The sequence below is a fragment of the Ochotona curzoniae genome, unplaced genomic scaffold, assembly GCF_017591425.1.
Source record: "Ochotona curzoniae isolate NIBS_2020 unplaced genomic scaffold, NIBS_Ocur_1.0 scaffold_2453, whole genome shotgun sequence".
Classification (NCBI taxonomy): Eukaryota; Metazoa; Chordata; class Mammalia; order Lagomorpha; family Ochotonidae; genus Ochotona; species Ochotona curzoniae.
The window spans coordinates 28,968,565-28,984,023 of NW_024467094.1; the positions used below are offsets into that span (position 1 = coordinate 28,968,565).

A 15,459-nucleotide genomic window follows, 5' to 3' on the forward strand; every position below is an offset into this window, starting at 1 on the left:
GAGTGGCAGCAATGGCTGCAGCTGAGCTGATCCGAAGCCAGGAGCCTCTTCCTGGCCTCTAGGGTGAGTTCTGAGGCTTTGGGCCGTCCTTGACTGCTTTCCCAGGCCACAGGCAGGGAGCTGGATTAGAACCGGCGGCTACATGGGATCCCGGAGCGTGCAAGGGGAGGACTTTAGCCGCTAGGCTAACGGCACCAGGCATGACAACCGTGTATTTTAAAAACCATATCTACTGACACCTCCATCTCTTCTATCCGCCTCCATTCTTTGAGCCTGCACTGCTTTCTACCCATGCACGGCAGTCGGTTTATTGTAATTAAAAAAAAAAAAACAAAAGAAACAAAAAACCACTATGAGGAGAGCACTGTGCAATCACTGCGGTGTGAACCAAGGAAGGGCTGGGGCGTCTCTCCCCCCCGGCTCGGCCCGAGCGCCGCGTGCAACCGGCAAGGCATCCCCGGCTCCCCGCGGGCGGCCGCGCCACTTCCTGAGCGCGCCCCGCCGACCCCGCCCTGCGGCGCCCGGGAGGCGCAGGTGTCTGAGGCGCGCAGCCCGCCCGGAGCCTCGGAGCAGGGCCGACGCCCCCTCTCCCGCCGCCCGCTCCGGCCTCCCTCCCGGCCCGCAAATGCAGGCCGCCGCTCTCCCGGAGGAGATCCGTTGGCTCCTGGAAGGTAAAGCCTTGGTGCAGCCTCAGACCTCCTGTCCCCTGTGAGCTGGAGGTAGGAGAGGAGGCACGAGGGCCGCTTGAGGCCTCGGCGTTCTCTTCAGCCGCCCTCCTCCGACCAGGCTTCCAGAGCCGGCTGGTGGGCTCCTCCTCGGGGGTCTCTGTCACTCCTCGGACTAGGGGGTCTCCTCTGTCAGTCGTCCGCCTCCAGGGCCTCTGCTGACCACACCTGGGCTGGTTCACTGGGTCCCCAGAGCCTCTACATCCCCTCAGGCGGGCTTCTTGGTGAGCTTGGACTTGCCCGTGTCTCCCACGCCAGTGGGGGCTTTGCCTTCCTCGCCCTCCTCAGCTGTGAACTCTCCACGACCGGCACCTGGCTGGCTGCTGGAGGCCCTCGGGCAGGCTTTGGGATCTCCTGGATGTTCTGGGTCCAGACCTTAAAGGGCAAATGTGTTTCTGTCCTTGTGGAAACCCCAGTGTCGATACCATCCTGGGGGTACATTTACCCAAGTGGAACTGCCCCAGTGTTCTTTTTTTTTTTTTTCTTCCTTTTTTTCCTTTCTACAAACGCTGGTCGTGAGGTATTGCCTTTGGACCGCAGTGCCTCAGCAGTGTGCCGTCTCGCACTGGGATGGCCGTCCCTATGGAGTGCTTGGGTTTCAGTCCTGACTCCATCTCCCTGCTAACGCACACTTGGGGAGGCAGCGGCGCAGGATGATGGTTCCAGTCGTTGGGTCCTTGCCGTGCACGTGGGAGACGTGGCTTGAGCTGGCTGCTTGCGGTGGCAGACATTTGGGGAGTGAGCCAGTGGGTCGGTCCCCCTCTGTCTCTCAACTGCTCAAAGCGACAGCCTTACCAGCTCATCTCACCTACTGTGGACACACTTCTCACCAGGAATGTTGTTCTGACTTCCTTCATAGTTACTGACTTTTCAGGGAGGACAGAGGCCTGGAATCTTCCAGAATTGCCTTAAGGTTCCAGGACACGGTTCAGCATTAAGCCTTTTGGCAAATAAGTGACATATTTGACACGTTTAATAGAAGGCCTCCGTTGGGCAGGTCGTATGTTTGTCAAGCTACAGTCCCTTCTTCCCAGCTTCCCCCAACTTAATTGGTTTTGTGTCTCCATTACCTTGTTATCTTGGTATAAATGCCTTCTAATTGAATAGTTGGTAAGTCTGTTTGGTCTGTGTTGGTGGCATTGCTTGTGTTCTGGCTCAGCTCTTGGCATAACTGTCAGCTACGTGTTTCAGTCAAGGTGTGGTTTCCAAAGTCCACTCTAGTGATGACCTGGCTCAGTCTTAACTAGGAGTAGAGGACAGTTTGCAGGGTGAGAACATATTATCCGACATCCAAGACAAAGCCCACCGCAGCTTTGGTCACAGCTTGGTGACTAAAGCCTAACTCTGCCTTCCCTTTTAAAGAGCTGAAATGATATTATGTATGTGGAGAAGTAGCAGGGCGATGATCTTTGAGTTCTGTGCACAGCCTGAGTAGCAAATTCGTTTTGTATTTTCAGAGGCTGGCCCTGAAACCTACTGTTCACCATGTTTGATGTATAGTGCTTTATTGTTCAAAACTGACACTTGGGTAAACAACTCATTTCTACACCTGCCACCTTCCTTTAGCTTAGATTATTTTCTTGTTAGCTGACTGTTTTTAATTGAAGTCTTCAGATCTCCTTCCGAAGTAGCACCTTTGTTTGCTGACAAGTAGAGCAGGGTATGAATGGAGATTAATTGCGTGTCACGAAACTTCTGTATCAAACTTGCTGTGTCTTAACAATCTCTGTTGCTGCTCGGGTCTTTAGCAAACACAGAGCAGTCCGAGGTTCCATTTTAAGGAGCTTCTTGAGTTCCGGTGTTTCTTTGAGGCTGCTATTTTAAACATGTGTTTAAAGTTTGTGTAATTAGAGTCTTCACGTCTCAAGTAGGAAAGAAATACAAGGTGGGATCCAACCACTGATTCTATTGAGAAAATGCTGGAAGAGTGTGTTTTTAAACGGTTCCTATAGTACTAGCTACACAGTGGTTAGAGATTTTATTTTTTTTCATGGAACACAGTCTCTAATATAGAAGTATAGAAGCATTATTCCTGGTGTTACGAATAATTTGTGGCTATTAGAAACCCCAAATGGCCATCCATTTGTCATCTGTTACAGTTCACTTGTCTCCCCGGCTGCACATGGTTTAACGTTAACTGTCAACAAATAGAAAATACGCAGGTCCTGATCTCTATCCAGTCACTCAGTGGGAGGGAGTCACAGGACGCCGGAGCAACGCTGGTGTTGCCGTGTGGCCAAGGGGCGGGGTCTCCACCATGAATTACTACGTTCACACACCAACACGGAAGCATGTGCATGGTGATTTAAGCTCTGGCCATCACAGCTGTAACTTGAGCATTTATTTATTTATGACCACATGAATGTAACTGGCAGGTGTTTTTTTTAATGCGATGTCTTTGTTTTTAATAAGAGAATATGCAAACCATGGCAAAAGATTTATATCAAAGTTTTGCATAATGAAGAAAGCAGCACATCTTAAAGATCTGAAATTGTGCTTAAGCATTTAAATGTTAAACATTGGAGAATGTTTCACTTGACCTGGAAGCACCACTTCTAGCAATCTGTTACTGGAATGAAGGGACACAGCAGGAGGGTCTGTCGCAGATTTCCATGGTTTAGGAAAAGTGGAGCCGTGGTTGAATGTTTCGGCACACTGGCTTCTGGAATGGTTTGCAGCCATTAACAAGGAAGTGGTGAGGTGAAGGTTTAGCCTAGTGGTTAAGACATCAGAGAATATATCCACATCCTGTGTTACGTAGGTTTGATACTGGGTTCTGGCTCATGACTCCAGCTCCCTGCTAACCCAGACCCTGGGAGGCAGCCATGATGACTCCAACAACCGAATCTCCTATCACGCATGTGGGAGACTTGAACTGAACTGCTGGCTCCTAGCTTTGGCCCAGTCAGCTCAGCCCTTGCTGTGGGCATGTAGGGAGTGACCCAGCAGAAGGGAGCTCTTTTTCTACCCCTCTGCCTCCAAGATAAGCATGAATAAATAAATAAACAGATGAGAGGCTGTAGTGGCTCTATAGGAGGAGTCTATAAAGTTCATGGAGGGCAGAAATTGTGGTGTAGTGGGATAAGCCACTGCTTGGGATGCCTGCATCCCTTATCAAAATCCCTGGGATCTGATGCCACCTTTGTTTGCTATCCCATTTCTTGCTAATATGCTTGAAGTGCTGCAGATGATGGTTTGAGGAACTTGGGCTCCTGTTACTCATGTGAGAGACCCAGGTATGTTTTTCAGGCTCCTAAATTTGTGCCAGCCCTGGCTGTTGGGACCATTTGGGGAATGAACCAAGATTAGAAGATTTTGTTTTCTCTCCATCTCTGCCACTCTTTCAAGGAAAATAAACTTTAAAAGTGTTCATGAAAAGTGCATATTATGAAAACACTAGGCATGAATTTCAATTATTTCTTACACTGAAATAAGTTCATCTTTTAATTGCATTTTCTGTGAATTTTTTGAAGTCCCTCCCTGTCTCTAATTTTCTCTTTCTCTCTCACTCTCTTTCGCTCTGTTTCTCTCACTCTCTCAAACAAACAAGTGCTTGCAGAATGCCTTGGCACGGCGCACAGTAAGTATGTTTAATATCCCATTTTTGTTTGCAAAAGAAAACATCCCCATATGTTATTTAAGTATATGTTTATGTAGGCCTGGGAAGAAGTCACCATGACTGTGTACCAAGGTACTAACACTGGCTGCCTTGGGAGGAGCAGTAAGAGTTCAGGAGAGCGTTGTTTCAGACATCTTTGCCTTGGGACAGTGACCTGGTGTTACTCCTGTGTTTAGAAAGGAACAGTCTTTGAGGTTGGTCTTTGTTTTTAAAAGGAGTGAACAAAAGACAAACAGAAGCTCGGATGGAGTGCTCCAAGGTCCCTTTCCCTTGTTGGGATGAACTCCTCTTTCTGGTCCTTGGGAGGCAAAGGTGGAGCGTTCTAGAAAACGCTCTCCTGGATTTTTGGCAAATGTCAAAGCAACGAGAGGCTCCCAGAGTCATGCAGGAAATGGCTTCTTCAGATAGACTCTGTCAAGCTCTCGTTTTCAGAAACAGTCACTGGTCCCCTACCAGTCCTCCCAGTACGTTACAGATAAGTACTGTGAAGGACGCCTTCTGTACTGAAAGAGGAGGAGATACTGGGGTCTGTTTTCAAAGATGCAGAAGTTATCTTTTTGTTTTTGTTTTGTTTTGTGATAACCAGGCTGAAAACCAAAGCAATGGTGTGCTGGCAGTTTGCACAATCTTTGTTCTACAGATCTAAACATCACCAGCCTCTTCTTCCCAGCCCTGTTGTGGAAAGCAGAAGAGGCAGATCAGTAGGAGAGGGGAGTAAACGTTTTTTTTAGTGATGAACTGGGGCGACTGACTGCCCTCTAATAGCTGATAACACCCGCATCATACCTGGTGCCTCAACTCTGTAGTATGGATTCAAGCCAGACCAGCCTGAGCAAGCTAGCTTGCGCGTGGTAGCAATTGGTGCACTCACACAGATTCTGATATGCCCATGGCTACTTATTTTTAAACTTCCTTGGGAAGAAGCCGTCATTAATCATTTCCTTCCAGATTGTTCTAGAGATTTGTATTGGTCGACACAGCCAACCATAAAATCCCTTTCAATGCTGTAAAGCTCCAGCTACAAGGCATGAGGCGCTCCGGATGGATGTGGAGATTTGCAGCAAACACCCCGATTCTGGGTGAAAATGTTGGTGATCGGTCCTTCTGTTAGGAACTTTGCTTTTTGACCCACGCAGCCTCTTTCTTGTGCACCTCTTTTGAACATTTTTAAGCTCAGGGTTGTTATAGTGAATAACTACCACCAGACTTTATGGGCCTGTGAGGAGCTGTTTAGGGGTGATTCTACCCTTGTCCCCCCAAGCAGCTTTGTGAGTGTTTTCATCTGTCTTCATATTTTGTTCTGGTTATACATTCAGACAAGGCCTTTGGCTTCCACTGGTGTTCCATTCTTGCTTTTCTCCCGCAAAGGATATTTGCCGTGATTCGTGATTCTTTCAAGGTCTCCTCTGTTCTCACTGGGAACTAGCGAGCATTTGACCTTTTTTTTTTTTAAAGTGCACTGAGCACTTACTATCAACATCAAGATCTGAAAGCAGGACTCATTCACATCTTACAACTTGCAACAAAGGGAGATCACGTACACATTGTATCTTATTTTAGCAATACATAGCCTGGGTTCTGAAATGCAGTGACACTCCTTACTTTTATTTAACACTTTCTGAGATTTCCAAAGTGTTTTTCCACATGCATTGCACTTTTAATGTTTTCTGTTTGCAGTGTTGCTAATGCTTGTTTAATTCACTTTGTAAGCTGATAGATGACCTTTATTTAAAATTTGGAAATGTCATTTTAGACTTTAGTTTATTTGAAAGGCAGAGAGTTGGAGATAGAGATCTCCCATCTACCATTTCACTCCTCAGATGCCGGCAGCAGTCGGCGGTTAGGCCAGACTGAAGCCCACTGGGTCTCCTGCTCGAGCAGCAGGGACCTAGCTACTCGAGCCGTCACCTGCTACCTCTTAGGATGTGTTTTAGCAGGAAGCTGGCATGAGAAACAGAGCTGGGGCTTGAACCAAGGTACGCTGATAGGAGAATTGGTACCTCAAGTGGCTTTTGTGTGTGTGTGTGTGTGTGTGTGTGTGTGTGTGTGTGTGCATTTTTATTTGAAAGGTAGTGTTACAGAGAGAAGGAAAGACAGACAAATATCTTGCATTTGCTGGTTTGCTCCCCAAATGGCCTCAATGGACAGAGCTGTGCTCATTTGAAGCCAGGAGCTTCTTCTGGGTCTCACATGCAGGTACAGGGTCCAAGACCTTGGGCCATCCTCCATTGCTTTCCAAAGCACTTTAGCAGGGAGCTGGATGAGAAGTGGAGCAGCCGGGACACAAACTGGTACCCATATGGGATGCTGACACTTGCAGATAGTGGCTCAATGCACTGTGCAACAGTGGTAGCACAAACATAAAATTTTTCACTCAGATGTCTCAATTGAAATGTCTTTTTTTTCATTAAAAAAGTTTTACTATTGTTTAAATATTGTGGGCCTCCAAGGAAGGTCAAGGCATGGAGGAAGGTGGGTGTGACAAATGTTTCAGTTCTTTTTATTCTCCTGGTCTACTGGAGGGAGAAGGAAGAGAACCGCTCCTTGCTGTCAAACCACATCAGTACCTGGGGATGGGGAACAGTCATTTGATGGTGCCTTAAAACCCTGATGTGGGGAAGAGTGTTCTGACAATGTTACTGGAGTGATTTTGATAGTTCAACTTCACTGTGCCAGGGTTGAGAAATTTTTTCCAAGGTCTGTTGACTGACCATGTCCACCTTTGTACGCATCCACAGACTCACACACTTGCTGCAAAGCTTAGTCCAGACAGTCCTGCCCAACTGTTCCGCTTTCTATCCTCTGATGAGGCACTCAGTATCCTCTACTGATGTCAGTGAACTGACAGTCATGTCTCCTCTGTGTATCTGGCGTCTGGTTCTAGTTCCAGCTGCTCTACTTCCGACCCAGCTCCCTGCTAATGCACCTGGGATGGTAGCAGAAGATAACCTCTTTGTTTGGACCCAGGCCACCATCATGGGAGATCCAGTGGGAGTTGCAAGATTCTGGTTTGGGTCTTAATGAGTCTTGGCTGTTTTAGCTATCTGGGGACTGAAGCAGGGGATCTCCCTCTGTGTCTCTCCTCTCTCTCTAACTCTGCCTTTCAAATAAACAAATAAATACACCTAAGAAAATGTCATTCTTTCCTTAAAAGAAATCCTAGCACCAGCTGTTAAGATATTTTTCCTTGCGTAAGTACAATAGATAATTTGTAATTGTTTTAGATATAAAGAAGTTTCAAGTTTTGCCATCATCTGAGTTTCTTAAAATATTGACACAAATACCACGGATCTGATTTTTCCTTGTTGTAAGCCATTCCACCCACAGATATCCTATCATTGCTGTTCCATTTTCATGTTTATTTCTCTTGTGTTTCCAAGTCCATTGCTTGATTTTACAATTTGTGAGTGCTGCATTATAGGGTGGATGAGGGTAACAGATGGGTTTTTGGGTTTGGAGACCTGCTGTGCCAGCTTTTAATTTTACTATCCAGTTTTTACACGGAGGGTGAGACAGATCTGGCTCGGGAACAGAGTGATCCTCACATCCTAGAGTAATTGTTTCTGAAGGCCACTGGCTGTGATAAGATAACTTATGAATCACCCAAGTTCTTATCTAGGGTCTCTTCCTAACATTGTTGACATTCTGAAGTTAGTGTGTGTAATGGAGAAATAGTTTGTAGTCAGATAACAGGAGATTTACTAGAATGACCCAAGTAGCCTGTGTTTATACTGACTCACACAAATATTGTAGTGGAGTTGGAATTAATTAAGCTACTGTATGCCATAAAGCAAATATGAGATGTATGGCTTGGGTACCTAGCTAGCTAGAGAAACTATTCCGTACTTACATTTTAATAAGCAGGTTGAAAAGCACATTCTTTTAAAAATATTTTTTTTGCCTTTGTGATGGCTTTTTTGAGAGCCTCTTTATTCATTCTAGGAAGAGAAGAAAAAATGTATCTGTTAGATGATTGTCTAGGCGTGAAATTTCTGGGTGCTAGGGCAGGTATATGTTAAATATCCTCTGACATACTCCTACCAGCAGTATATGCTAGTTTTAGTTGTCTTGTATCCTTTCCCACACTTACTGTCTCCTTGTTAAATGTTCTGGTGGATATAATGGTACTTTTTTTTTTATGAACAACTTAGAGGCGTATTTTTATTGTGAATATTTGTCCAACATAAAGAATAAGGCTATTTCAAAAAGATTGATAGACAATAGAATTAAAGATATATTTGTTTTGGTGCAAAAATATTTGAAACCCATGAATATGAGGGAATCTTAAAAAAGTTCACCAAACTGTGTGTTATCAGAAAACCATACATGGATTTCTTTTGCACCAAAATAGCCTTTTAGCTTTTTAAATCTTTTAAAAATTATTATTATTATTTTATGATACAGTTCCATAGGATCTGGGATTTTCCCTCCCTTTGTCTCTGCCTCCCCACCGACTTTCCCTCCATCATGATAGTGCAAGGTCCTTCATGAACATTTGTAAGTCCATCATTCCGCCAAACAAAAGAGCCTTCTTAAATTTTATTTTCTGTGAACGTTTTGAAATACCAGTCTATATGAAGTCTTTGATTTTTCAAGCTAGCCATGGTGGAGACTTTTCCTTGTGAACGAATAAACCTTCCTATGTGTCTTTTCCAGCCAGCCATTCACCCAACTGCTGTGCGATTGCTCACAATGTAGCTATTCTATTGATGAGTGTTTAGATTGTTTCCAAATTCTGAGTATTTCCCCAGTGCTGTGGAGAAATTTGGATATTGAGATTTTATGTACATACACAGATACTTGTACAGATGAGACTCCTGAGGATTGTGATAGGGTTAATCCTGAGTGTTAGGCAGGTGTTTGGGTAGAGGTTAAGCACTTACGCAGGAGTGCCTGGGTTCAAGTTCTGACTCTCTTCCAATCCCAGTTTTCTGTTCATGTGTCCCTTGGGAAATAGTAGGTGATGCTTAGGCAGCTGGATCCCCTGGCACCCTTGGAGGAGTCTCATACTTAATTCCAGCTGCTGTTTTCACCCTAGTCTGGTCCCAGATGTTGCAGGCTTTTGGGGAAAGGGATGAATGACAGAGGATCTCTCTCACACAGTCTCTACCTTTGAAATAAGAAATTTTCAAAAATTATGTATAAGAGTACTTTCAGAAGTTTGTAGGAAATGGAATTATGTTTTTTGGGGGGCCAGAGTGACAGCCTAGTAGCTAAATTCTCACTTTGCCTGCGCTGAGATCCCGTATGGGCACTGGTTCTTGTCCCGATTGCTCTACTTCCCATCCAGCTCCCTGCTTGTGGCCTGGGAAAGCAGTGGAGGATGACACACAGCCTTGGGACCCTGCCTTTGCATGGGAGACCCGGAGGAGGGAGGAGACCCGGTTTCAGATTGGCTCAATTTCAGCCATTGTGGCTGCTTGGGAAATGAACCAGTGGGAAAAGCAACAAAAAGGTTACACAGGTAGATGCTTGCCACCCACATGGGTGACCACCTGAGTTCCTGGCTCCTGGCTTTGCTCTGTCTCCTCCCGCCTGCCCCACTGGGGCCACTTGGAGAATAAAGAGCTCTCTTTGTTTCTTTGTAAACTGTGACTTTCAAGTAGTCTTTAAAAAAAAAAAATCTTGGTTTTCAAGGCTGACCATTAGTTAAAACTTAATCTGAAACACTGTAAGTTTTAATTTCTGGTGTTTGCCTTCCCTGTGTTGTGACTGTATGTATAGCTATTTTCATCTTTCCAAAAGGTAGAAAACGAATTTTAAAGTAGACACAGCACGTGTTTCTTGGGTCACGGGGCAGAAACAGTCAGCAGGTTGGAGCTAATCACATCCCAAACATGTTAACAATTGCTCTATTGTGTGCTGACAACTTCTCCACAAACCAAAACAAAGCAGAGCTGGTAGGTGTTATTTTAGCCTTGCCAACAAATTTGACCTGTTAACAAAAGGCAAGAAAATGTGTACCTTCAGAATGACAACTGATTGCCAAATTAAAAATTAAGTGCAAGGCTAAAAAAAAAAAAGTTTTCAAATAGGATTGATTTATTTCCTTGAAAGGCCAAAGGAAAGGACAAGGAGAGGAAGATCTTCCATCTTCTGGCTCCCTTCTCTGATTGCAACTGCCTGACCTGGACCAGGTCTAAGCCAGGATGCTGGAACTCCATCTGGAAATCCCATGTGGGTGGCAGGGGCCCAAGCACTTGGGCTGTCTTTCCAGTTCCATAGACAGGGAGCTGGATTGGAAATGGAACCTCCGGGACTAGAAGTAGTGCTCATATGGGACACCAGTATTGCAGGCAGTGGCTCAACCCGCTACACCGCAAGGCCAGCCCCTAGGCCACATTCTAAATAAACAGAAAGTAATTTCTTTTTTCTTTTCTCCACCAGAACATTTTTATTTAGCTGGTGTGCAAGTGGAGAAGACAAGCTTTGCGTGGCTGCTTCCATGAATAGGGCAGGAAGACGCAACACTGAAGTGTTAGGGATCTGATTTCAGCGGGATAATTACTAGCCACTGTGGAAACCCCTAGGGTGGGATAGATCTGTGTGCCAGCGTCAGGGAGTCAGGAATTATGATTTCAGTTTCCACCTGAAGCTGTCAGTGAGACTTTACAGAGATGCCGGATTACCAGCTTCGTTGGTTTTTGTCTGTGAAAGGGCAATATGTATTTTACTGGGGAGTTGTGACGTTGAATTAGATGGATAGCCTGCTCAGGTGCTGTTTTCTCCAATGAAATATGGTTTTCTGTAGTTTCCAAGGTGCAGATAGTTTTGGCTTCGCATGCGCAGTTTGCTAGCTTTTGGAATGGAGGGAGGCACAGTCTCTTGCTAGAAAAGATGTCTTGGGGCCAGTGTTGTGGCATAGCAAGGAAAGCTGCCACCTGCAATGCCAACTTGGCATTTGAGCACCAAGTTACTCTACTTCCAATCCAGTTCCCTGATAATGGCCTGGGAAAAGCAGTGGAAGATAGCACAAATGTTTGGGTTCTTGACACCATGTGGGAACCTGGCAAGAAGCTCCTGGCTTTGGCCTGGGCCAGCCCTGGACATTGTGGCTATTCGGGGAGTGAGTCAGTGGATCAGTGGATGAAAGATGTTTTCTCTCTCTCTCTCTCTCTATATATATATAATAAATAATACATAATATAATATATAATATTTATTCTTCCAAGTATTTTTTTTAAAAAGGAAAGGACATCTTACTGATTGTCACTTGGGATGTTGCAAACAGAGGTTGGCTTCCTGGCCTCTGCATGAGTATGAGCGGGGACCAGGATGGAGCTCTGGCTGCCTCCCCGTCCTGCGGTCTCCCTTCTTGTCCCTGAGCCCAGCAAACCTTTTCCATCCTGGAAGCGACTTCTGATCTCCGAGGCTTTAACAGCTTCCCAGAGCTCAGAGGGAGTTGCAACACAGTGCTAGGAAGTCTTTATTTCATTGAGGGAAGTAGCTGTGGGGCAAGAAGAAAGTGGGAGAGTGGGAGCAGAGAGAGAGAGAGAGAGAAAACACAAAGGGGAGAGGCATGGGGTGGGGAATGGGAAGTGTGAGGTCAGGAATTGGCGGCTGCAGGTGGACCCAGGGATGAACGCCTCAGGGATTTGTTTGGTGCACAGCTTGAATCTAAAGGTCACTAAGTTTTACTCAGACAAGTGGGCCTGAAAGGGGCCGAGACCCAGGGGATTTGAGGTGAGGCTGGATAAGCAGGTATTCAAGGTAGCCACTGGGTCATGGATGGCGGGGTCAGTCTTGGGGTAACTGCTTGAGTCACTCCTTACAATAGGCATCCTAGAAGATGGAAGAGACAAAGAGACCACAATAGCATCCTGCTTTTGGCACTTTTTGTTTAAATCAATCGCTGTTCTTCCAGTGTTCACTTGGATATCTTATTGTAAGAAAGGAGTTTTTATGGGAAAAGAATGAAGTATAATTTTTTTCAGACTGATTCATTTTTTAAGAGATTTTGATTTTCATTGGAAAGGTAGATTTACAGAGAGCAAAGGAGAGGGAAATCTTTTATCCTCTGGTTCACTCCACAATAGCCAGAGCTGAGCTGGTTTGAAGCCAGGAGCTAGTAACTTCCTCTAGGTCTCCCATGTCGGAGAGGCATGGCCTAGGTGTATTAGCAGGGAGCTGGATTGGAAGTGTTGGAAGTGGAGCAGCTGGGACTTGAAGTCATGCCTGTGTGGGATGCTGGCACACAGGTAGAGGCTCAGCTTGCTCTACCACTGTATCAGGCCCCTCTGTCAATCTATTGTGAACAACTGCCTTGTGTTATCCCGGAGGAGGGGGCTGTGGACATAAGGTCAATGGGCACGAATCTTCCAGCTCCTGAACCTTTTCTGTTGGTTGGGACAGTGAGTGAGCTCACAATTCCTCCTCCTCTGCCCTCGCTGCAAGCTCTGGGGTGGTTGGTGCTTGTGGGCACGACATGCCTGCCGTGGGCAAGGCTGGAGAGGAGTGAAGTGCCGATGGCAGCCAACTCAGGGTACTGAGGATTAAGGAAGAGACCATTGAAGGGGACAGAGAGAGAGCAGCAAAAGGGGTTCCCTTGGGGAGAGACCCCAGGTGAGAAGGATCAGAAGCTCATCTCTCCCTTTCGTCTCCTGCCCCTTGTAGAGGTGTGGCCGCCAACAGGCTTGGGGTGCCTGGGCAGAGGTGGGGAGGGGGCGGGACCGAGGGATGGAGTTAGGCCTGATGGTGTCAACGGAGGGCTGTCGAAGCAAAATGAAAATTAAATCAGCAACAAGAGAAAATGAGAATTTCTGTAGTGGTGGTTCAGCCAGGACACATTTTTAAAGAGTATTTGTAAGTGCCTGAAACATTGCTCAGCTGTATGCTCTGTGGAATTCTTTTTGGCGAGTTGTTTTATCCGTGTGCGAAAGCCCTTTCGCCCACAAACAAAAATATCAGAAATTTTCTTTGGTGTCATATCAGCATAGACAGAAATGGATGACATTTCCTCTTTTTGGAAATGTGAGTTGTGCCTTAGCAGCTCAAATACTTTTACAAAATATCCCCTCCAGGAACACTTTGATTGGTAGTTGGTTGGGGGAATTGTTCTCTGCGGTGTTTCATTCAGCCGCCAACCAAAAAGTTGATTGAAACAAAATTTTTGAGTTTTATGTATCTGCAGAAGCATTCTCGGAGATTAGGGAACACTGGCTTAAGATTTTCTTCTTTTTTTTTCCCCCCTTTCAGGAGTGTGGTTTAGACAAAAGGGGCCACATTTATCTTTTAGTTGTGTGAAAAGAGGTGGCCCATAAGGTGTCACTGTCCTACCAGCAGATGGAGGAGCAGCCTTGTTAGAGTCCAAGGTCAGAGATTTGGGAGCGACGCTTTGATTGGTCTGCTTTGGTAGGTTTGCCAGTGGACCTGGTGAGTTCTCCCAAATCGGTCTTTCCAGCTGGCTGTAGCTCCTGCAGCCGTTTCCTGCCGCAGACCTGATATGTGCGAGGTGAGAAGCCTGTTGAGCAGAGAGGAAGGAAGCCAACCAAACTGCAGATAACGGAGAGAAGCCGCTTTCTGCCCCTGCTCGGCTGCGGTGGGCTTAAGCTTCCAGTGCCGAATGCGCAGCCCCAGTCACGGTCCTCCAGGCCCCACCTGTTTTAGCTTGCTGCTCTGACTTGCTGGCCTGGGTGCCTGCAGTAAGCTGCCTGCAAGCTGAGAGCATTCTCCTGTTAGGACTGCTGGTTGTTTTGGGAAGATACATCTTTAGCAGAGCTGTGTTTACTTTTTGAATCTTCAGATTATTGTATATTACTTTTAGTACTAAATACTGCCTTCAAAATAAACTTGCTTTCACATTGCTCTTGCTTCAGACAGTTGTGTATTTATGTATTTAATTGAAATGCAGGGAGAGAGAGACAGAGAGACAGAGACAAAGACAAAGACAGAGAGATCTACTGGTTCACTCCCCAAATGGCTGCAACAGCTGGTTCCAGGAACCAGGAACACCACTGAGAACATTTACAGGGAGCTAAATTGGAAGTGGAGGGCCCGGTGCGATAGTGTAGTGGTTCAAGTCCTCGCCTTGAATGCACCAGGATCCCATGTGGTTGATGGTTCTAATCTCGGTGGCCCTGCTTCCCATCCAGCTCCCTGCTTGTGGCCTGGGAAAGCAGTCGAGGACGGCCCAAGGGCCTTGGGACTCTGCACCCGCATGGGAGACTTGGAGGAGCTGCTGGCTCCTTGCTTCAGATTGGTGCAGCTCCAGTCATTGCGTTCACTTGGGAAGTGTACCATCGGACAGAGGATCTTCCTCTCTATCTCTCCTCCTCTCTGTATATCTGCCTTTCCAATAAAAAGAAATAAATCTAAAAAAATAGATTGGAAGTGGAACAGCTGAGGCTTGAACTGTCCCTACTCTATGGGATGCCAACACTGCAGGTGGCAACTTAGCATGCTGCACCACAGTGCCAACCCCAGTTTTCTTTTCTCCATCATTGAAATTCTTTCAGTTTCTCCAGCTGAACCAGGATCTCTCACTCGGGACCTTTGTGCATGTGGTACTCCCTACATGGGTCATTTAGGTCTCCCACATGGGGGACAGACACCCAAGGCCTTGAGCTATGTTCCACTGCCCTCCCAGCCACATTAGCAGGGAGCTGGATTGGAAACAGAGCGTCTAAGATTCCAGACAGTGCTCTGATATGGAACACCAGCATTGTGAGCAGCAGTTTAGCCCCCTTTGCCACAATACCAGTCCCCAGCCCTTGCTTTTGATTCTGTTACGCCCTCTCGGGAAAGTGCTTATTCCCTGAGCATGTTTGGAATGCTTCATGAATTTGCGTGTCGTCCTTGCGCAGGGGCCATGCTAATCTCTATATCGTTCCAATTTTAGTATATCTGCTGCCGAAGCGAGCCCCTGGGAGTATGTTTGTGGGTGTATTTTCAGAGCAGGTTTTTTTTTTTTTTTTTTTAAAAATGTGATGAGACACATGAAAGAGGTTATTTTTGTGTCTTTTGTAAAGATTTTAATTTTATTTTTTATTGAAAAGTCAGATAAACAGAGAGGAGAGACAGAGTTAATCATTTATATCAGGATTCACGAATACTTACTGTATAATAAATATTCAGGTTGCAATCCAGGATCACTTGGTTTTCTTGCTCAGGCTGTTC

General features: G+C 46.0%; 1 protein-coding gene and 1 pseudogene across 4 annotated transcripts in view; one reads left to right on the forward strand and one right to left on the reverse strand.

Annotated features, from left to right (window-relative positions):
- The first annotated feature begins 559 nt into the window (after positions 1–559).
- The window catches only part of SKAP1 (src kinase associated phosphoprotein 1), a 274,036-nt gene continuing 259,136 nt past the window's right edge, over positions 560–15,459 (forward strand). For all 4 annotated transcript variants that reach the window (XR_005885936.1, XM_041001236.1, XM_041001237.1 and 1 more), the window contains exon 1: positions 560–671. Coding sequence is in view for 3 of the 4 variants with exons in the window: in XM_041001236.1 (XP_040857170.1) it covers positions 626–671 (46 nt within the window). In the remaining variant the exon portion in view is untranslated. The remainder of the gene's footprint in view (positions 672–15,459) is intronic.
- LOC121170543 lies at positions 15,102–15,201 on the reverse strand (annotated as a pseudogene).